Source organism: Mercurialis annua, linkage group LG8, assembly GCF_937616625.2.
Source record: "Mercurialis annua linkage group LG8, ddMerAnnu1.2, whole genome shotgun sequence".
NCBI lineage: Eukaryota > Viridiplantae > Streptophyta > Magnoliopsida > Malpighiales > Euphorbiaceae > Mercurialis > Mercurialis annua.
Window position 1 is genome coordinate 40,690,091 of NC_065577.1, and position 19,427 is coordinate 40,709,517.

Below are 19,427 nucleotides of genomic sequence, written 5' to 3' on the forward strand. Positions count from 1 at the left end.
TTTGTTAAGGTCCATTGGTGAATTTCTTGTAGAGTATTTTTTTTTTGCGACGAGGACTCGCTTTTTTGAAAGAAGCCCAGGATTTCGTGAGCCTACATACTTGGCAAACTAAGGCTGTAATGACTAGCAGTCCAGCTCTAACCGGCAACCACTTTCCATTTTTCAAAAAAGGCATAAACGGGATTCGAATTCGAGACCATAGCGTCTAAATAGTTGAGATTTAAACCACTAGATCAAACTCGTGCGGGCATTGTAGAGCATATCACTCTGACGAACGTTATAGTTCATATTCAAATTTTTCTCGTTTGAAAATGAAACGGTATGGTTGTCTCTTTTTGTTTATCAATATTTTAAATTTTGTAGTTTGTTTTGAGTGTTAGTCAATAGACTTGATTAAAAAAATAAATTTATCTATTTAGTCGTTTAACTTATTTTTTACATGTATAAATAAGAATTATATTGTATGTAATTTAATGGATTAATAAATTATATCTAATTTCTTTTACTTTTTTTACATTTATTTATTTTTTAATTTTCTCATTTCATTTAATTTTTATAAGTATAAAGAATTAAAACATTTAAAAATTAAATTGAACTTTAGTTTTTTTAATTTAATTTAGTTGACTAACAACAAAACTAAATAAAAGAATTAAAAAATAATGAAAAACTATATTGTTCGATTTTCAAATAAAATGGACGAAAGTGTGAATTATAATATATATAGAGGATCTAAGAGTAATTTGAATTACCCTTTGTTCTATACAGTAGCTCTTTTCAAAAAATTCTTGTGCAGTTTGGGATAATTGAACACAGAACAGTGAAAACTCTTTTTTGCTTTTTTGATGATTTGTTCATTTGCAGGCTGAGAAATTTCTGTCATTGGGGTTAAATCACAATCAAGCTATTGTGCAGTTTTTACAAGTGAGAAGTTTCTCTCACAATATGGCTAAAGCAAGATTTTTAAAATCCATAAAATATGTAAATCTATACTATATAATAGGCAAAAGGTATAAAAAATCCTCATAGTTTTATAAAAGTATAGCTCAGCTCTTTTATTTTTTTAGATATAACTAAGTCCTCTTTGTTTTCAAATAGAACAAATAACCTCTTTTGTCTAACACCATTAGAAACACTCGTTAGTGCCGACATGTCTTTCATAATCATATAAAAAAAAGTTCAAAAATAATTTTAATATTTAAAATATTCACTGAAAATTTGAGAGGGTAAGTGTCCCAAAAATAAATTAAAAGGATTTATTTGTTCGATTTTAAAATAACGGGGTTTAATTGTTCAGTTTTCAAAACATGAGGGCTTGATTGTGCCAAAAACAGTAAAAGACTGATTTTTACTTTTGAGAAAAAGTTGAGGATTTTTTTGTACCTTCTGCCCATATAATATTTATGAATTTAAACATTTTATCCTTCAAATTAAATGTAAAATAAATAAGTTTTAAATTAATAAAATGTTTTAGCCCTTCAATTTGGTATAGATTAAAAGGATAAATTTAATATTTTTTTTTAAATTTATAGACTATTAATTGGTAGTTAATTACACTCTAATTTGAAGTCAGTTTTGATGGTTAAAGGTGGTAAATGATCTAAAGTTGACAAGTTGAAAGATTTTTTTCTTTCAAAACTACAATTTCGAGCTATATTGATTCCAAATAGACAGGTCGAAGTAAAAAAGTGATGGATTCACCTTTTCCGCCTCTTATAGGAGTGATTTCCGTAAATTTAAGGATCGAAATGATATATTGTCCTTGTTGCGGAAGCTCAATCGATTACGCTAGCGAGTCACGTATTGTGCTAAATAATTATACCGGAAAATTCCCAGGAAAGAATGGTGGGTCACAGGCGGACCACTTAAGTACCAAACTCCTTAGACAGAATTTCACACGATATAAATAACTTCACAATATATAATTCCAACTAGCCTGAGCGTTAGCTAATAAATAAACAATAAAGAGAACACCAACCTTTTAACGAGGTTCAGCCAGAAATGACCGGCTTACATCCTCGGGCACTGCCCAAAATACTCCACTAATTGTTTGTAACAAACTCGAGAGAGAACCAACTAAACTTTATGAGTTAATTAATAAGGCTTGTTGTGGGATGAGTTTCAATGGGTAGAGGAGTCTCCCTTTTATAGGCTAAGGAAGTCCTCACCCTTCCACTCCTAAGCAATGTGGGATTTTTACACTATATGTATATAGCTCAACAATTACAAGTCCCTTTTCTAAACAATGTGGGACAAGTCTAAAATGAGCCATATCCAACAGTCCTAACAAAATTGAGGTAAAAGTTTGAAATAGAATGCGAGCAATAATTACTAAACACATGCAATTGGACTAAAGATTTAAATTATGCTTTGTCTTTTCATCATCTAAATAACCTGGCTTAACAATTAAGTTTGATAGGGACTTTATTCAATTCATATACACTTTCAAATGAAAGGGAGTTTTTGTGGAGACGGCAAATCTTATAGATTAAGACTTTTTTATTGGACGTAGTTGCATTAAAAAAACATTAAAGGACCGAAAAGGAATTTGGATAAGTTCAAATTGCTTCAGCGTGAAGAATCAGTAATGGTGGGAGTAGCACAGCATAATTATACAACACAGTGATTGTGCCATCATTCGTACAACAAACTAAAAAAGCGTTTCAAAATATTTAATAATAAAATAATAATTAAAAGAAATTATATTGGAAATATTTCGGGAGTCTTTGAGCTTATTTTCTTTAAAAATCTCTTATGTCTCTATAATCGAACTCTAATTTTGTATAACTGTGACATGACATGCCATATGAGATAAACAATCTTTAAATGATTATAGAAATGTTCAAATTTGCTCATTGAATTTGGCATAAAAAATTAAATAACGCTAAATTCGTACTTTGACAAAAAAAAAACACCATTAAAATAAGCATTTAAAACAAAAACACTCTCGAAATGTACATCTTTATTTTTTTATTCCCTCAGTTTCAAATTATCTAATAACTTTTTGCCGTGTCCAAATTATTTTAGTACTCCAACTGTTTCCTATCACATAAGATGGAGAGGTGAAGTGAGTCAAATTGAAAAATTTGTGGATGTTTTTGTTCAACATTACGGCATTTGCATAATTAATATTTTGTGTCAAAATTAGGGGCATAAACTAACCTTTCTTGGTCAAATTATGTTAAACCTTGTTTTCTTTCTAAATATTACAATTTTGCTGTTTTTTGTAATTTTAAAATACTAGATAACTAAAAATATATAAATCCAATTATGAGGTTTTTACATATAAGTTGAAGTTCGATTTAAATTCGACTTAGACATAATTTTTATTATCCAAACTCAACTTATATTTTGAGTTTATTTGAAATCGGATGAGAGTTTTTCTGGCACATAAAAAAAGATTAGAATTCCCTCAAATTCAAGTGAATTTGAAGAATCATGTTGTGAAACATACACCATTCATTATAAAATAAAAGGTGCAAATTTATTTAATAAAAATTAGACTTTTTTAATTTTGAAAAATAAAGATAAGAACGAATAGCTCTTATTTGAAATAGAGACCGGTAGAACTTAGGAAGAATTTTTACTTCTAGTTGACTATTCAATTGATAATGGTTGGTGTAGATTGCGCTATATGACTTCTTAAATTCACTTAAACTTGTGGAATCCTAATCATATAAAGAATTGTAACTAAAAATAAAGCTCAAACCAACGTTACAAAAAAAAAAAAGAACCAATAGGATTCGGACTTGAGCCAATTTTAAAGGCAAAATGAGATAGTAAGCCCGGTCCAAGTAGACTGGATCTAGGTGAACCGGACCAATGTCTGGCTCATGGAACAACTGTAGAAGATTCTAGTCAAATAAAAGGGCTTTGTTCATATATGCTTGAATTGGGCTTGAACTTTTCATAAACACTCTTCCATTAAAACTTTAGCACATATACGCCTTTTTTGTTTAAAAGATAGCAAATATGCCTTTCACCATAACAGACTCTAATACCGTTAAATATCTCCATCTTCTCCGATGAACAACGGCAGTTTCTTCTTCAAATCAATAAAAATTAGGTTATTCAAAAATTAAAGTTGAAGATAAAACAGCTAATCTCCAAAATTGTTCCGATTTCTGCTGATTTCTCCAAAAATTTCAGATAATTGAATAATTAATCAGATTTGTCCCGTATATTCAAGTATTTGTCTGACTTCAAGCATTCAATCTCTCATCTAATTCAGGTACGTGATTCAAATTTAATCAATTACTCAATTAATGTCTTAGTAATTTTTCATTAAATTCAATTTTGTAATAACAAATTATAATATCTCTGTTTTAGTTTCCATTCTATTTAGAGAGATCTGAAATTTTTTAGGTTTTTCTTTGAAATAAATTACAATTATGATGAATGAGTTTTATTTTATGCAATTTTTGAATCGATTTCTAGGTTATAACTGTGCAATTATATTTGGCATTATATAAGAACGTTTTTCATTAAAAGATTTAGACAAATACAAAATAAGAATTCTCTATATAAAATTATGATTGATCTGTTTGAATATAGTTGTTTATAGCTCTATTAATTATCTCTGCAATGTGTGCAAATTAAGTTTATGGCATTTTAAATTAACTGTCATGGTTAAATATTATTAGGAATAAGTTCAAAGCATATTTTGATTTTTTTTGTTTTTGTTTTTCTGTTTAGTACATGGAAAATATTCCAGTATTCATTCATTATAATGGAGAGTGGAATCAGAGTATGGACTACATCAATTTTGATGTTACTGGAATGGTTTTGCCGGATGAATGTGACTACATCAGTTTACTACAAAAACTAAATAATCAACTGGAAAGCAACCAGAGAGCTACTGAAATAGAAGTCAAGTACCAAGTGAAGAACGGATATCCACCTTTGAAGATACAAGATAATGCTACTTTATTCTTTTACAAAGAGCTCAAAAAACAAGATGGAGATTGCACAAAGTATCCATTGTGCATATCATTTGCCAAAAGTCAAAGGGACGTCAACTTCTTTGATTCGACTTTATTATTGACTAATACCCAAATCAGAAGCATTCATACAGCTGCTGCCTCAAGCTCAAAAACTACGTCAGAAATGATGTCATTTAATGGAGAAGCAGACGGTAGCATTTCAGAGGCAGTCCTTTGCGCAAACTATGCGAGTAATGACTTTGATGGCGAGGACGAAGAGATAGAGAGCAAGTTTGATGATGCGAATGTGATATCGAATAGAAAACATCCAGAAATTGATCAAGGGCAGATTTACAAAGACAAAGAAACTTTGAGCACGGTTATGAGCTTCTACGCGATAAAGAATCACTTCCAATATAAGGTGAAGAAGTCATGTAGAAGACAGTTTTTCTTAGATTGTTGGGATGAGAGATGTGATTGAAAATTAAGAGCTTCAAGAAAAAGAAACACAAGCATGTTCATGATAAGGAAGTTGAACAATGTTCATATTTGCCCATTAGAATCAAGAACAAGCAACCAAAGGCAAGCAACATCAGCAATCATTGGAGAGTGCATTAAGTCAAAATTTCTGAGTTTAAAAACAGTTTACACGCCGGGAGATATATTGAGGGACATGAAAGAAGACTACGGTGTAAACATCAACTATACAAAAGCTTATAGATCAAAGGAGATGGCTCTTGAAAAAATAAGAGGAAGAGCCGATGATTCATTTGGAAAGCTGCCGTCTTATTTATATCTCCTACAAATTGCAAATCCAGGATCATTTGTGAGATTACAAACTACAGAAGACAACAACTTTCTCTACGTGTTCATGGCTTTAGATGCTTCAATAAAAGGGTGGACTTCGTGTATGCCTTTGGTAGCAGTTGATGGCACATTTCTAAAGTCAGCTTATGGTGGAACACTGCTCTCAGCAAGTACACAAGATGGAAACGGCAAAATTTTCCCCTTAGCGTTTTCAGTGGCAGATTCTGAAAATAATGAATCATGGGAATGATTTATTCAAAATTTAAGAGAGGCATTTGGATTGAGGGAGGGAATGTGTATTATTTCGGATCGGCATGAGAGCATCAAAAATGCAATTGGAAAGGTATATCCTGAAGTTAGCCATGGAATATGCACCTTTCATTTGTACAACAACCTCAAAACAAATTTCAGGAAGAAATCAAAAGATTTCAGAAAAACATTTTTCAAAGCAGCAAGGGCATACACTAAAGATAAATTTGAATTTTACATGGCTGAAATTGATGAGATGGATGCGCGTATAAGGCCGTATCTAGAAAAAGTGGGGTATCCAAAATGGGCGAGGGCACATATTACAAACAATAGACATTTGATGATGACAACAAATGTGGCAGAATCTTTGAATGCAAAAATTAGAGGTGCAAGGGAATTACCAATAACACCTTTGTTAGAGTACCTACGAGCATTGGTTCAAGAATGGACATATACAAATAGGTTCTCAGCCATGTCAACCTTCACAAGCGTTTCAAAAAGAGCTGAAAACATGCTACATGAAAACTACATTGATTCGCTGAAAATAAAGGTCAGATTTACTTGTTATATATCCTAATAAAATGTGTGTGCATTTTGGTGTATGCCCTTATTTCATATTTGTTTCTTTTGTGTTCATTAACATGTGTCGGCTTTAATTAATTGTTGCTGTTTATGATAAAATGAGTGTCCAGTTTGGATTTTTGTAGCTTGACAGTAGCTTAGTTGTGACTTTTAAATAGATTTTTTGTAATTTTAAACATTAATCGTAACTGATCTTGAATTGCAGGCATCAAAATCAACTGATCAACTAAGTACGGTTTATGAACATGACCTGATATTCACAGTAGATTTGAAAGAAAAAACTTGTACTTGTAGAAGATTTCAAATGGACAAACTTCCGTGTCCACATGCCATGGCGTTACTAAAAGAGCTACACCAAGAGCCTTATAGGTACTGTTCAGAATACTTTGGAAAAGAAATGATGTTAAAAACTTATGAAGGGATAGTATATCCAGTTGACAATCAAAACTTGCCTAGCATACCAACAAATGTTACAGAGAAAATAGTCCTGCCGCCACATGGAAAAACCAAGTCAGGAAGACCAAAGAAGAGGAGAATTAAAGGACCATGCGAATCTACAAATCAGAACAAATGCAGCAGGTGCGGAGTTTGCGGACACAACAGGAAAACGTGTCAAAATGCCCCAAAAAAAAATTGATTGTAATTCTTTAGTTATTTGATTTTTTTTAAATACATTATGATTTTATGATTCAAATTCAAACAAGAATATGAAATTATTATTCAATAAATACACATTTTAAAAATATCTTATGTTTTTTTATTTTTATTTAAAGATAACAATTAATGAATTACAAGTAAAATCGTATGAAAAACACATGACTATGGTTTTCGCTATAAGTATTATTTAAGTAGCTTTTGGTCAGCTAATTAGTAGCTCATTAGTATCAGGTCTTGGAAAAGGTTTAAATTTACCTTATGATAAGTCTTTATTTTAAAAAAATGGACTTCTTTTCATAAGTAAGCTACTATATTAAATATTTATTAGATACATTCTGATCAGATCATCAAATTCAAATTAAAAAATAAATTTATTGTACAATTATAAAAAAATCTAAGCAGCTTTATGGTAGCTCATGAGCACCTACAAATTCAAGCAGCTTTATGGTAGCTCATGAGCAGCTTTTTGGTAGCTCAATAAACTAGAATCATAAATATTTCATAAGATGTGAAAATATATAAAAATTTAAACTTAGAGTATAAAGATCTGATCATAACATAATAGAAAGAAAAAATCCAACAAACTTCATATTTTTAGACAAAGTATCAAAGTATCATAATTCATATTAAAAAATCACTTATTCTCTATTTTGATAATCTTCCTTTTCCCCCTGCCTTGTTCAACCTTTGATTCAGCTCCAATGTCTTTAATCTCTGCTTTGATCTTCTTCCTTTTCCCTCGTCCTTCTTCTACAATTGGTGCAGCTTGAGTATTGGTTTCCTCCATTGGTGGTTGCTTTGACAGTGCGTGAGCATACAACAAAGTACAATATCTAGACCTCATATTTTCAATCGAGATACGCAAAGGCACCTTCCTCCCTTCGATGATATACTCAGCAAATGCAGCCACGAATACACTACAATCACTACATATAAAGAAGAAACATAATATAATCACCAAATTGTATCACAAAAAGAAAAAAAATCAAATTACAATATCATAAACACAGCCATAACATAAACAACGCATAATAAAATGTAACCAGAACATTTAATCAAATTTAGGAGAGAACGCTACTCATTCATATGCATTAAAAGAGAAATAAATGAATGAATGAAAAACACAAACATAAATATTTACCTGTCAGATTGTGTTGGTAAGCCATCAACTTGAGACAAAGCAAAAGGTTCAAATTTGGTTTTCCCAACATAAGCAGGAGAAGACAAATCAATAGCTTTGATAGACGATAGTAAATTACCCATGACTAACAACCTTGGAATCAGGACACAATACCCCATAATCACTTCAGCCGCCGTTCGGTTGAGAATAGGTGACTTTTTAGAGTTGTATATATAAATGCACCTATCCTTGAACGATAAACGCGCCAATATCCAATGCCAACTATTTCCCACATGAATAGGAAATAAAACGTCGTCAACTTCACTCCAAGGAGTACCCATAAGAATCTTCTTACCCCGCATATAATCAAAAATCAAAGCGTCCCCTTTCAAAAACTTTTCAGCATCAGAAGTCGACAAATATGAAGCATACAAACTTTGCATGCGTCTATCAAAGATATTGTCAGCAGTGGTGCATCTCACATTAGGCCTCGACTTTTGCTTCTCCCTCAAAAAATAAAACAGCACGTCGATATGCTGAAAATATAAATTAAAATTTGCAAATAACTTATCAGTAAATTACAAGTAAATTAGTAGTAAATTAGTTTTATTTACTAAAAGTAAGAGTAGTAAAAAAACTCACAGAACATGATAAAGGCAGACCACTGTAGTTCAGATAAGAGAACCATGTTTTTTTGCTTATTTGATCAACATACATCTCAAAGGGAGGTGCAATTTCATTGTCCTCAGGAGAATAATGCTTGTACCTAAAAAAATAAAAAATAACATTATTAAAATAAGTCACAAATATATTTTACAAAAACAAATTTATAGATAAAAATATGTTTACCTGTTTTTCTCTTTAAATCCTTTTCCAAGCCATAAATCAAACTCAATTTGCTTGCAAAAATCAAATGATGCATCAATATCATTTAAAACCGGAGCAGCATCATGTACTACAGCAGTCAGATTTGCATGAACGAGGTTGGCGTTCTAAAGAGGCAAAAACAAACAATTTAAAGAATCAATAAATAAAAAAACAAACTGACAAGCAACAAAATAAATAAAATTAACAAAATTAAAATAAAAAAATACCAAATTTGAGGGTAATGACTCTGAAACAGTCTCAGCCAATACATGACTCGGATGTTCATGAGCAGACGTGCACTCAGTATTCTAAAAGAGAAAAAAATGATACATGTAATAATTAATAATTAAGTAACCAACAAAGGGAAAAAATATATTAAATTTCTCAAAAAATACCGAGGCAGAGGATAAAGTCTTTGAAACAACACCAACAGCTTCAAGGCTTCGATTTGAACAAGCACCCTTGTTCTCAAAATTCTAAAAAAGGACAAAAATTTAACAAAAACAGATATTAAACAACTACTAAGGAAAACATAATAAACTGCTAAGCAACCAATAATAAACTGTTTTAGTAAAAAAAACAACACATGATGAAAAAAATATATTAAATTTATCAAAAAATACCGAAGCAGAGGATAAAGTCTTTGAAACAACTCCAACAGCTTCAAGGCTTCGATTTGAACAAGCACCCTTGTTCTCAAAATTCTAAAAAAGGACAAAAATTTAACAAAAACAGATATTAAACAACTACTAAGGAAAACATAATAAACTGCTAAGCAACCAATAATAAACTGTTTTAGTAAAAAAAAAACACATGATGAAAAAACTATATTAAATTTATCAAAAAATATCGAAGCAGAGGATAAAGTCTTTGAAACAACACCAACAGCTTCAAGGCTTTGATTTGAACAAGCACCCTTGTTCTCAAAATTCTAAAACGAGACAAAAATTTAACAAAAACAGATATTAAACAACTCCTAAGAAAAACATAAAAAATTGCTAAGCAGCCAATAATAAACTGTTTTAGTAAAAAAACACATGATAAAAAATATACTAAATTTATAAACAAATACCGAGGCAGATGATAAAGTATTTGAAACATTAACAGCTTCAAGGTTTGGATTTGAACAACCACCCTTGTTCTCAGCAATCTAAAACGAGAAAAAAATTTAATAAAAATATATATTAAACAACTACTAAAAAACTTAATAAAGTGCTAAGCAACCAATAATAACCTATTTAGTAAAAAAACAACACATGATAAAAAAATAAAAGTAAAGTACCTCAAAAGCATCTAGACACATAGCTGCAGCGATAATTTCAGGATGATTTCTATTGTCACTAGATGAACATGCCATAGCTTTCTGCAAGGATTGAAATATACAAAAATATAAAGAAATAACAAAAAAAAAACAACTAACAAGCTACCAGATGTATACTAAAAAAATTACATAAATTGCATATAAGGTACCTTTTGTGATTTTATTTTCTCAACTGCAATTGTAGCAGAAGAAATAATTTCGTCAAAAGTGGCAGCATCCATTTCATCGATATCGCATTCTACATCCTTTAAAATAGTATCGATGTTGCATTGTGCATCCTTTAACGTCTTATCAATGTTGCATTCTGCAGCCTTTACGATTTCAGACTCAACTTCATCACTAGAAACTTTATCAAACTCATTTGCTGCTTCATCAACTTGAGATAAATTAGTTTGATCTTGTTGCTCAACCTCCTTTTTATTCTCTACTGCCGTATCATCCTCCGCCAAATTGTTCTTTTTTTCCACAATAGGTTGAACAATATTGCGATTGATCACCTATATAATAATATAAGTTTGTCGTTTCATATTAGTACATCACTATGTTGCTTAAAAAATTGATACAAATACATAATAGCTTAATTATTTTACCTTAAACGATATATCCTCCTCCTTGTCATCAGACCCATTATCACTAATTGAAGCTCCATTATGCTGTTAAAATAAACAAAAAAGAGAAAAATCAGTAAATAAATACTAGTTAAATTAAGCATATCATAAGTAGTTTAGATGTGAAATGTAAGTAGTTTAAAGGTATATCAGTAGTAGTTCAAAAGTAGATTGCAAATTTTAACAAAAAAATTACTTACCAAGTTTGTCTGCTCTTCAATTACATTTGAGCTCTTCTTGATTGAATCAAGAACTTTAAAAAGATTAGTAAACTGAAGAGTCACATAATCTTTAAAGCAGTTCAAATCTTCCACAATTTTATTTTGAGAAGAAACCAACGTCTGCAGCTCTTTCTCAAAATGATCAAGATGCAATCTTTTCTTTGGTAAAGCTGAAGATGATGCCTCACCACCTTGATACTCAGCTTTATCATCTTCTGAATCAGATAAATTCTCGCTCACCTCCTTCTTCTTATCCTTTCCCTTGATAAAAAAAATGAGATAAGTCCAACTTTTTCATCTCCTCAACAGAAGGAGTGATTTTCCTCAACTTCATCTGTACAATGAAAAAGAGAAAAAAAACAAAAAATAAGAAAATATAGATTGTATAATTTTTATTTTTTAAAAAAGACAACACTAACCTGTTTTCCACTCAAAGAGAAGAAAGGCTTCTCTAATTCCGCAACGCCAGGATTATTGTCAACTTTCCATCTCAAAATTCTCGGGATAGCATCACCATTCTCCAAAATTGCAAGGTTATTGACCGCGACAGGGCAACATTCATAGAACCAACATTGCAAGGCATAAATGAAAACAGCCAGCCGATAAAACGGGGTTTTACCTTCTTCTTCATATTGCTTACTTTTCCCTTTCAACTTATCTTTTAAATCATCTATCCCACAATTAAAACAATCCAGTCCCCATGGAAATTCATTGCACTCACTTGACTCAATTATGTTAAGGTTGACTATGGAAACACGTTTTACGTTTTGAGACGAAAACAGAAACACATCAAAAAAATACAAAATTGCTATTTTAACTCCATCTTCCGGACTAGACCATCTCCTAGTGACAAAAAAAATCCTCTAAGGCTTGCTTATTAAAACAACTAAGGTCCTTAAAATATTTGTCAAAGATCCCATCAGATGTGTTTCTAAACCTAAGTTTACTAATATCTCCATGACATTTCAAACCTGTAACTAAGGCAAACTCATCAATCCCAAATTTCAGTCTCACTCCCCCAATATTAAACCACAATTCATTTGCATTCGGTTGGTTAAGCAACCTCAATAAAAGGAAATGCAAAACTTGTGTTTGAACCTTAAAAACTGGCATATCAAGAAAATAACCAAAGGGACTCTTTCTAAACAAATCTAACTCAACATCATTCAATTTGGTTTTTAACTTTAAAATGGGATCATGATTTAAAGTAGTTTGCACTTTTGCTACAAACCATTCATCAACAGGTATAGCATATTGCCAAATCTGAAAAAAAAAACCAACATAAAAACATATACAAATAATCAATCACACAATGCTCAATTATTTGTAAACTAAACATACAAAATCATATTTGCAGCATATTTTATTACAAAAAAACACTGACCTTAGGCTGATTATCAATATCAGTAAGTATTTTCTTCGAATTACTTCTTAAACCAGCACGATTTCCATCTTTCCTTGTCGCACTGACTTCATCTTTCCTTGGTGTGACTTTTTTATGTTTAGACACTGACTTTAATACCATTTTCCTGAAATATATTGCCAATAATCTAAAGAGTCAATAACTTCTATCATACTAATTGTGAAATTTGGATCATAAAGCAAGTAAGGACATCACCAAAAACAAAGGCATCAAAAAACAGTTTACTTTAAAATTCCTATATTAATAAGTTAAAAACCTAACACATTCCATATAAAATATGTTAAATATATTCACTTATAATATACATAAGGAAAAATATGAAAAAAAACATGCTTATATACTGTCAATTTAATCTTAACCTAATGTCAAACAACTGTCAATATACAGTCAAACAACTGTTAAGCCAGATACATAAAATACCCTTTTTGAAATACCTATAGTAAAAAAATGTAATGTAAGGAAGAATGTTACATAACAAAACAAAATTGAACATAAAAACATAAAATTACAAATAAACAATGAAATTAGATTAAGAATATAACATCTGGCAAACAAAAAATCTGAAAATACTTTTAATAAAATGAGAAAATAATGAAAAAAACACATTTTAAAGTTTGAAATTAATGAAGCAGGATTAAAAAACAGCATCAAAAACAAAATATACTACTAATCATTTAAATAACAAAGACACTAATTAAAAACAAAAAAAAACTGTTCAAGCACAACCTTTAGTGATCAAATAAAAAACTTACTTAGACACCAAAAACCGTCAATTCCTTGTTTCACAACAGCACCAAAAAAACTTCTGTTGATAACAAACGGTTGCGTCACGTCAACAAAGCAAATTCACAAATTTTCCTAAAAACATGATAAATAAAAAACACAAATGAGAAAAATAAAAAAAGTGAAAAAAATTACAGCAAATAAAAGTGTAGTCTGATAAAATAAATCAAACAGGTAACAAAAATAAAAATGAAAAACAACAATGTTCATAGTAAGATAAAATTCCATCATATCTGCAAATAATACAATCAGTCTACCAATCATTAAAAACCAAATAAAAATTCTGGAAAACCTAAAATTAGATACATATCATCAAAAAATTGACAGTTGCATGAATAAATACACAATCCTAAAATCAAATAAGCTTCAAACATTAAAAACTAGGTTTTAGATAAATAAAAATAAAGACTCCACCAAATTCTTGAACAGGAAAATCAACCTGAACCTAAATAGCCACCATAATCACACACTACAAAATTGAATACAGAATATTGAGAAAAATGAAAAAAAAATAATAAAACTAAATAATCAAATGACAAAATCCAGAAACACAAAAGAAGTAAAATCATGGCATTCGATAAGTTTATGTACTGATTTTACAAATAAATTAAAAAACACGAAGAGAACCCATAAATTAAAATAAAAAAAAATCGAGAAACGATAATTTGAAAAAAGAAATTCAAATACCTAAATCAAGTATTCTACCTTTAGATTAGAGATTGAAGCATGTATCCGTGATCAGACTAAAACAGAAATGGAAGAGGGGATGATTCAGCCGGAAAAAGAAAATCAGGCGAAGAAAACGGTGAAATCAAACGGAGAAAAAAGAAAAGAGACGGCTAAAGAATGGCTAAAGAAAAAGGCGTAATTGTGGAAACAAAGAATTAAAAAAAGCGTACGCATGAAACCCTAAAAGTTGAGAGGGCATATGTGGAAAATTTTGAAAAAAAGGGGTACAGCGCGTCATTTCCTCTTAATAAAACTGTAGAAGATTTTAGTTAAATAAAATTAAAATATATTAGAAAAGGATTAAAACAATAATTCCGAGCTAATCTCAATAGTTTTAGAATTTTTTTGGAAAATCAAATTCGATTTATTTAGTAAATTTAGTTAGTTTTAAACTTATAAACTCCAGTTTTTTTCATTGTTTTCTAACGAGTAAAATAAGGGTCAAAATACATAAAATGTTCAATTTTATCACCATGAAGTTAGATTTCAGTTTTGTTATGAGACATGATTGATTTTATTTTTGTTCGATTATGAGTTATATTCATAATTCAATTATGAAAAAAAGTTAATTATCAAAAAACAATTATGAAAAAAAGTTATTTAATTCATACTTAAAAGATCTATAAAAGGAAGCTGCTGTTGTCAATGCTAGAAATTCATCAAACACTTATGCAGTAGAGGCTCCCTTGATTAAAACTCTGTTTATTTTACTAGATTCATTTATTAATTCATTAAACATATAAAACAAAGCTTTCATTTATTAAACTTTATAAAAATCAATATTGTATGAAAACATCACCAATAGTGGAGACCTACTTAGAAAAGAAGGGTGTAACAAATTTCAGATAGTTCGCAAGTTATTTGATTAAAAAAAAACATTCAAGTATTTGATCCAATATAAATCAAAATTGAGCTTATCAAATCTATCTATCGAATTAAAATAAAACTTTAAAATACTCGGTTTAATAACTCCGTGAACGTTTCCTATCTTTTTTATTTTAATAAACCATTCATTTTTATACTGTTAACTGAGACAAAAGCGAAAAAACATATCGTTCTATTTTCAATCAGGAGAACTAAATCGTAAATTATGATATATACGAGGAGTTTTAGTATAATTTGCTCTTGAAATCAAATTTTGACAAATGGAAGTGCATGAATTCAATACCAAAACAGGACAAATATAGGGACCGAAAAACTGATTATGCCAACAAAATAAAAGAAATTAAAACAAATCACATAACGTGCAATCCACATGAACATACGTGGAGTTCCATAATGAACATTATTTCATTTTAATTATTAATTTTCCTAATTATTATCCTCTTCTTTTTTTCCTTTTAAACCAAATCACCGGCCTACACACACTCACAACTTAACTGTATTAACGAATTATTAAATCTTCCCCAATCACCAACGCCCATTTCATTTCCCTCTCTGTTTTCTTCTATAAAAATTTTAAATTTTGTTAATTTTTCACTATAAAATTTGCTCAAAACATAGTCTATGGTATATACAGAGATTTAATAATGTCTGCTTCAGTTCAAGATTTAGAATCTTTACTTCCGGTTCAGTTTCTTACAGATGAAATGGAGGTTGATCAGAGTAGCCAAGAAGATGATTTCTTGTTCTGTTTGACTCAAAAACTCACTCAGCAACTCGCTACAAAGGTACATAATCAAGATCTAAATTCCAATTCTCTTTTATTGAAAATAGCGATATTTGTATATTAAATTTCAATATTTAACGTTTGTAGCGATTTGATCTCACCTCTTAAAACGTAGTATCACACATTTTTTTTAACTTGAATGTAAACTACACAGTGCAAAAGCACAGAATATTGAAATGTGCAATGCAACGTTTTAAAAAATGAGATTAAACTGCTACAACATGCTCGAAAATAAAGATCTTAATTTGATTATGTTTGAATTTTGTTTTTTCAGAATCAACAGTCTACGAATTGGGTTAGGCCTGGATCGCCCGAATCTGTACTGTCCGGGAACGGAAGTTGGTCTTTCTCTAGCAATGGTAGTTTAAACGATTCTTGGCAGCTGAATCAGAATCATATGATGCAAGAACGTGAAATAAAGGCTCAGTGCTCTTCATCACCGTCAACTTGGGGGAAAAAGCAGGTTAAACCGAAGACTCATCAACCAAACCGGCAGATCCAGAGCAGATCAGGAGGAAGAAGAAGTAGTACTGTTGGCTATGATAATGGAATATGTACACGACCTTTAGGTCTGCCACCGTCTGCTTGGCCGCCTTTGCAGCTGAACAATAAGCCGGGTTTAGCTGGTTCGCAGCAGCCGAGTTCCGATAATTATGGAGGTGTTTCTGTAAATCGATCCGGTGCTAAACGAGAGTGTGTTGGTACTGGAGTTTTCTTGCCTCGGAGATATAGCAATGATAAACCTAATCACAGCAAGAAATCAGGTTTGAACTAACTTCAGATTCGGTTTGGTTTTGAATTTTTACCTATTTTCGATTTTTGGTTTTTTTACCGGTTCGGTCACTGAAAACCGACCGAATGGACAGCCTTACGTACCATAAACCACTTCAATAGTATGATAACATATGTTACATGGCGGCTGATGGGACATTTTCTTCTTAAAATATACTTCAATCGGGTTGACGTATCAGTTTAATCTAGTCGAAAATTATTGAGGTAATTTAACTCGAAACAAAATTTAAAATAACGGTATCTAAAAGGTCTAAATTGAAGTTTAGGTATTAGTTTGAGATATGTTGTAAAGTTTAGATACTATCCGAACATTTAACTCTCAATTTATACTTGCATTAGATGCATTATAATTTGTTTTTCCTCTTATACTTAAATTAGAGTTTTTTTTTTTTTTTGAGATCATACTTAAATTAGAGTTAATTATTTGTTCTTGAACTTAATTTATTATATTAACATGGGATTTTTCTTGAATCATGATCAGCTTGCTCTTCAGTTTGGATCCCATCGAAGGCTATTGACACTAATTGTGAGAACCTAAACATGCAACCAAATCCCCAGCGATATTTTAAGACTGATTACGCATCTGATTACGGTAAGTACGTCGTTATTTAAACATTCATCCCGACTCCCGAGTATTTGATTAATATATATAAATATAATTAAGCATTTAATTAATGTACTAATTTGTTGTTTTTCAGATTCTGTGATGGCAAAAAGAAATTCCCATTTAACAAATCAAAATGGAAATTTACAAATTGATCATGAAATATTACAATTGCCTCAAGAGTGGATTTATTAAATTAATAACTTCAAGAAATGTGAAGATAGATTTTACTAGAGGTAGAAGAAGATTCTATAGTTTCAACTTATTTACAAGAAAGCAATAAGATAAATATGGAGAAAGTTGCATCAAATTATTTTTAGATAAAGAAAAAAAATAAGGAAAGGACCAAAGTGGCAGCAAATTAAGAATGTTGGTTTTATTGTAAGCTTAGTACTAATAAGTGGTTTATGTTGTCCTGTGTCTATTTTTTTATTAAATTAATTGTGGGTGCAATGTATCTTTTATTTAAATTAATTTGTATCTATGATATTTTTTAGAGACTATCTTTTTTATGATTGTTTTTTTTTTACTTTGTTAATATTACCTCTGGTTAAGTAGGATATCTGATGGCATGTAAAACTCAAACAAGAACCGCTAGTTCCGTAAAAAAAAACGATCCGAACATAAAATTTTATCGCTAAATCCGTCAAAAATATCAACCCTAACAACATTGATTGAAATGCAATTTGATTGAAAACTCAATGCATCTCTGTTGGATCGAAGACCCAGCTAATATAGTTGGAAATTACAGATTTTCGAACTTGGCAGATGAACCGTAACTCCGATTTTTTACATACGCAACAAGGTGACAGAAAACGGGTCCAAACTTAAATTGTCAAATTAAAATAAGATATGTTTATATTTGCTTATTTTAAAATAGTGTTTAAATTGTTATTTTTGTAAGAGACTGGGAATTATTTTACAAAATAATCTTAAAAAATTAACATATGATTTACTCAAACTTTATCTTTTCATCATATTTTAATTCAAAACATAATTTAGGTCCATGAGGAGTGGAAATTTTCGAAGCTATAAAACATAAATATTTCATTATAGAACAAAAAGTTAAGGAGAAAATTGAAAACAAGAAATTTGCTTCAGCTTGAAGGAGTGGAGGTTTAGCGGTGGGAAGTAAAGGATATCAATTTTATTATTTAATTTTAATTAGTTGGGATCAAGCAATTGGACATTTTCTATTATATTTAGTTGGTAATTACTTACTAGTTATGATTTTTTCTCCTTTTTTTTAATCTCAAAAGGCACCTCTTTGTTAGCTGTTAGTTTTTTTCTTAAATATTACATGAATAGTACTCAACTCTTTTTTTAATATGTTAAATCATTATTTGAATTAATTTTTAGGTAAATTAGTTATTAGATTTTAAGATTTTGTAATAATGTAATATTTTTAGTTGATAAATCCTCACAAATGTATATAGAAATTAAATTTTAAATATGTTATTGACTTTTTGCATGTACAAAATTGAATCTATATGGATCATAACTGAAATTATTTTTTACATAATTATGTTTCAATTGATTCAAAATTATACAATTTTTTGAAGGTATACTACCTCGGAAAGTTAGCATGTAGAAAATAAATAATTACTTCTTTTGGTTTACTTGTCAACTTTCCAAAAAAATTCTACTTAATTTTATTAAATAAATTTTGAAATAATAATATTTTAAATAACTAACTAAACTAATTAAATTTAAAAATATAATTATATTTCATATCAATTTAACTAGAAAAATAGATTTTGTCTAGATTTCTCTAAAAAAATAATTTTTCTAATCATAAAAAAACAATACTCTCAAATTTTTTAGAAAGTAGAATGGAAAAAATAAATCAAATAAAAAATAAATAATATTTTTCAAAAAATAATTAGTAAATTTATCCCCAACCAAATCTTATTACATGGCGAGACATTCTAAAATTCAATTTTTAGTATTTCCATGGAATAACATCTAACAGAAGTACCATAATCACGTATATTTTTGTAATTTAGTAACTTTATGAGATTATCAAATAATTTAGATATTAAAATGACATTTTTAAAATTGATCCTTTTATTTTCA

The 19,427-nt window shown here is 29.8% G+C and overlaps 3 protein-coding genes and 2 long non-coding RNA genes across 5 annotated transcripts; 2 read left to right on the forward strand and 3 right to left on the reverse strand.

Annotated features, from left to right (window-relative positions):
• The first annotated feature begins 6,018 nt into the window (after positions 1-6,018).
• LOC126662092 (uncharacterized) lies at positions 6,019-7,700 on the forward strand. Its single transcript, XM_050355978.1, has 3 exons — positions 6,019-6,525; positions 6,763-7,136; positions 7,655-7,700. Exons 1-3 carry the CDS (start codon positions 6,019-6,021, stop codon positions 7,698-7,700), a joined length of 927 nt encoding a protein of 308 aa, XP_050211935.1.
• A 148-nt stretch (positions 7,701-7,848) lies between these two features.
• On the reverse strand, positions 7,849-10,240 carry LOC126662093 (uncharacterized). Its single transcript, XM_056104192.1, has 9 exons — positions 10,220-10,240; positions 10,079-10,132; positions 9,825-9,905; positions 9,597-9,677; positions 9,429-9,509; positions 9,184-9,326; positions 8,977-9,100; positions 8,356-8,870; positions 7,849-8,140 (listed from the first exon to the last, which is right to left on the reverse strand). Exons 1-9 carry the CDS (start codon positions 10,238-10,240, stop codon positions 7,849-7,851), a joined length of 1,392 nt encoding a protein of 463 aa, XP_055960167.1.
• Positions 10,241-10,276: 36 nt separating this feature from the next.
• LOC130014915 (uncharacterized) lies at positions 10,277-10,783 on the reverse strand. The gene is made up of 3 exons (XR_008789674.1): positions 10,672-10,783; positions 10,484-10,564; positions 10,277-10,351 (listed from the first exon to the last, which is right to left on the reverse strand). It is a non-coding gene; the product is annotated as an uncharacterized LOC130014915 (long non-coding RNA).
• Positions 10,784-10,856: 73 nt separating this feature from the next.
• Positions 10,857-11,674, reverse strand: LOC130014905 (uncharacterized). The gene is made up of 3 exons (XR_008789653.1): positions 11,331-11,674; positions 11,113-11,175; positions 10,857-11,019 (listed from the first exon to the last, which is right to left on the reverse strand). It is a non-coding gene; the product is annotated as an uncharacterized LOC130014905 (long non-coding RNA).
• Positions 11,675-15,660: 3,986 nt separating this feature from the next.
• LOC126659912 (uncharacterized) lies at positions 15,661-17,863 on the forward strand. The gene is made up of 4 exons (XM_050353238.2): positions 15,661-15,956; positions 16,230-16,719; positions 17,229-17,339; positions 17,446-17,863. The coding sequence occupies exons 1-4, from the start codon at positions 15,816-15,818 to the stop codon at positions 17,544-17,546; spliced, it is 843 nt and encodes a 280-aa protein (XP_050209195.1). The 5' UTR covers positions 15,661-15,815; the 3' UTR covers positions 17,547-17,863.
• Positions 17,864-19,427: the final 1,564 nt, after the last annotated feature.

Coding starts and splice junctions, on each gene's coding strand:
- LOC126662092 (XM_050355978.1), top strand. CDS start 6,019: ATGTGTATTATTTCGGATCGGCATGAGAGCATCAAAAATGCAATTGGA. Junction 6,526..6,762: donor TTGATTCGCTGAAAATAAAG/GTCAGATTTACT, acceptor CTTGAATTGCAG/GCATCAAAATCAACTGATCA. Junction 7,137..7,654: donor AATCAGAACAAATGCAGCAG/GTGCGGAGTTTG, acceptor AAATTCAAGCAG/CTTTATGGTAGCTCATGAGC.
- LOC126659912 (XM_050353238.2), top strand. CDS start 15,816: ATGTCTGCTTCAGTTCAAGATTTAGAATCTTTACTTCCGGTTCAGTTT. Junction 15,957..16,229: donor CTCAGCAACTCGCTACAAAG/GTACATAATCAA, acceptor TTGTTTTTTCAG/AATCAACAGTCTACGAATTG. Junction 16,720..17,228: donor TAATCACAGCAAGAAATCAG/GTTTGAACTAAC, acceptor AATCATGATCAG/CTTGCTCTTCAGTTTGGATC.
- LOC126662093 (XM_056104192.1), bottom strand. CDS start 10,240: ATGTGTTTTTTTACTAAAACA. Junction 10,133..10,219: donor TGTGTTTTTTTACTAAAACA/GTTTATTATTGG, acceptor GTCTCGTTTTAG/AATTTTGAGAACAAGGGTGC. Junction 9,101..9,183: donor GGATTTAAAGAGAAAAACAG/GTAAACATATTT, acceptor TTATTTTTTTAG/GTACAAGCATTATTCTCCTG.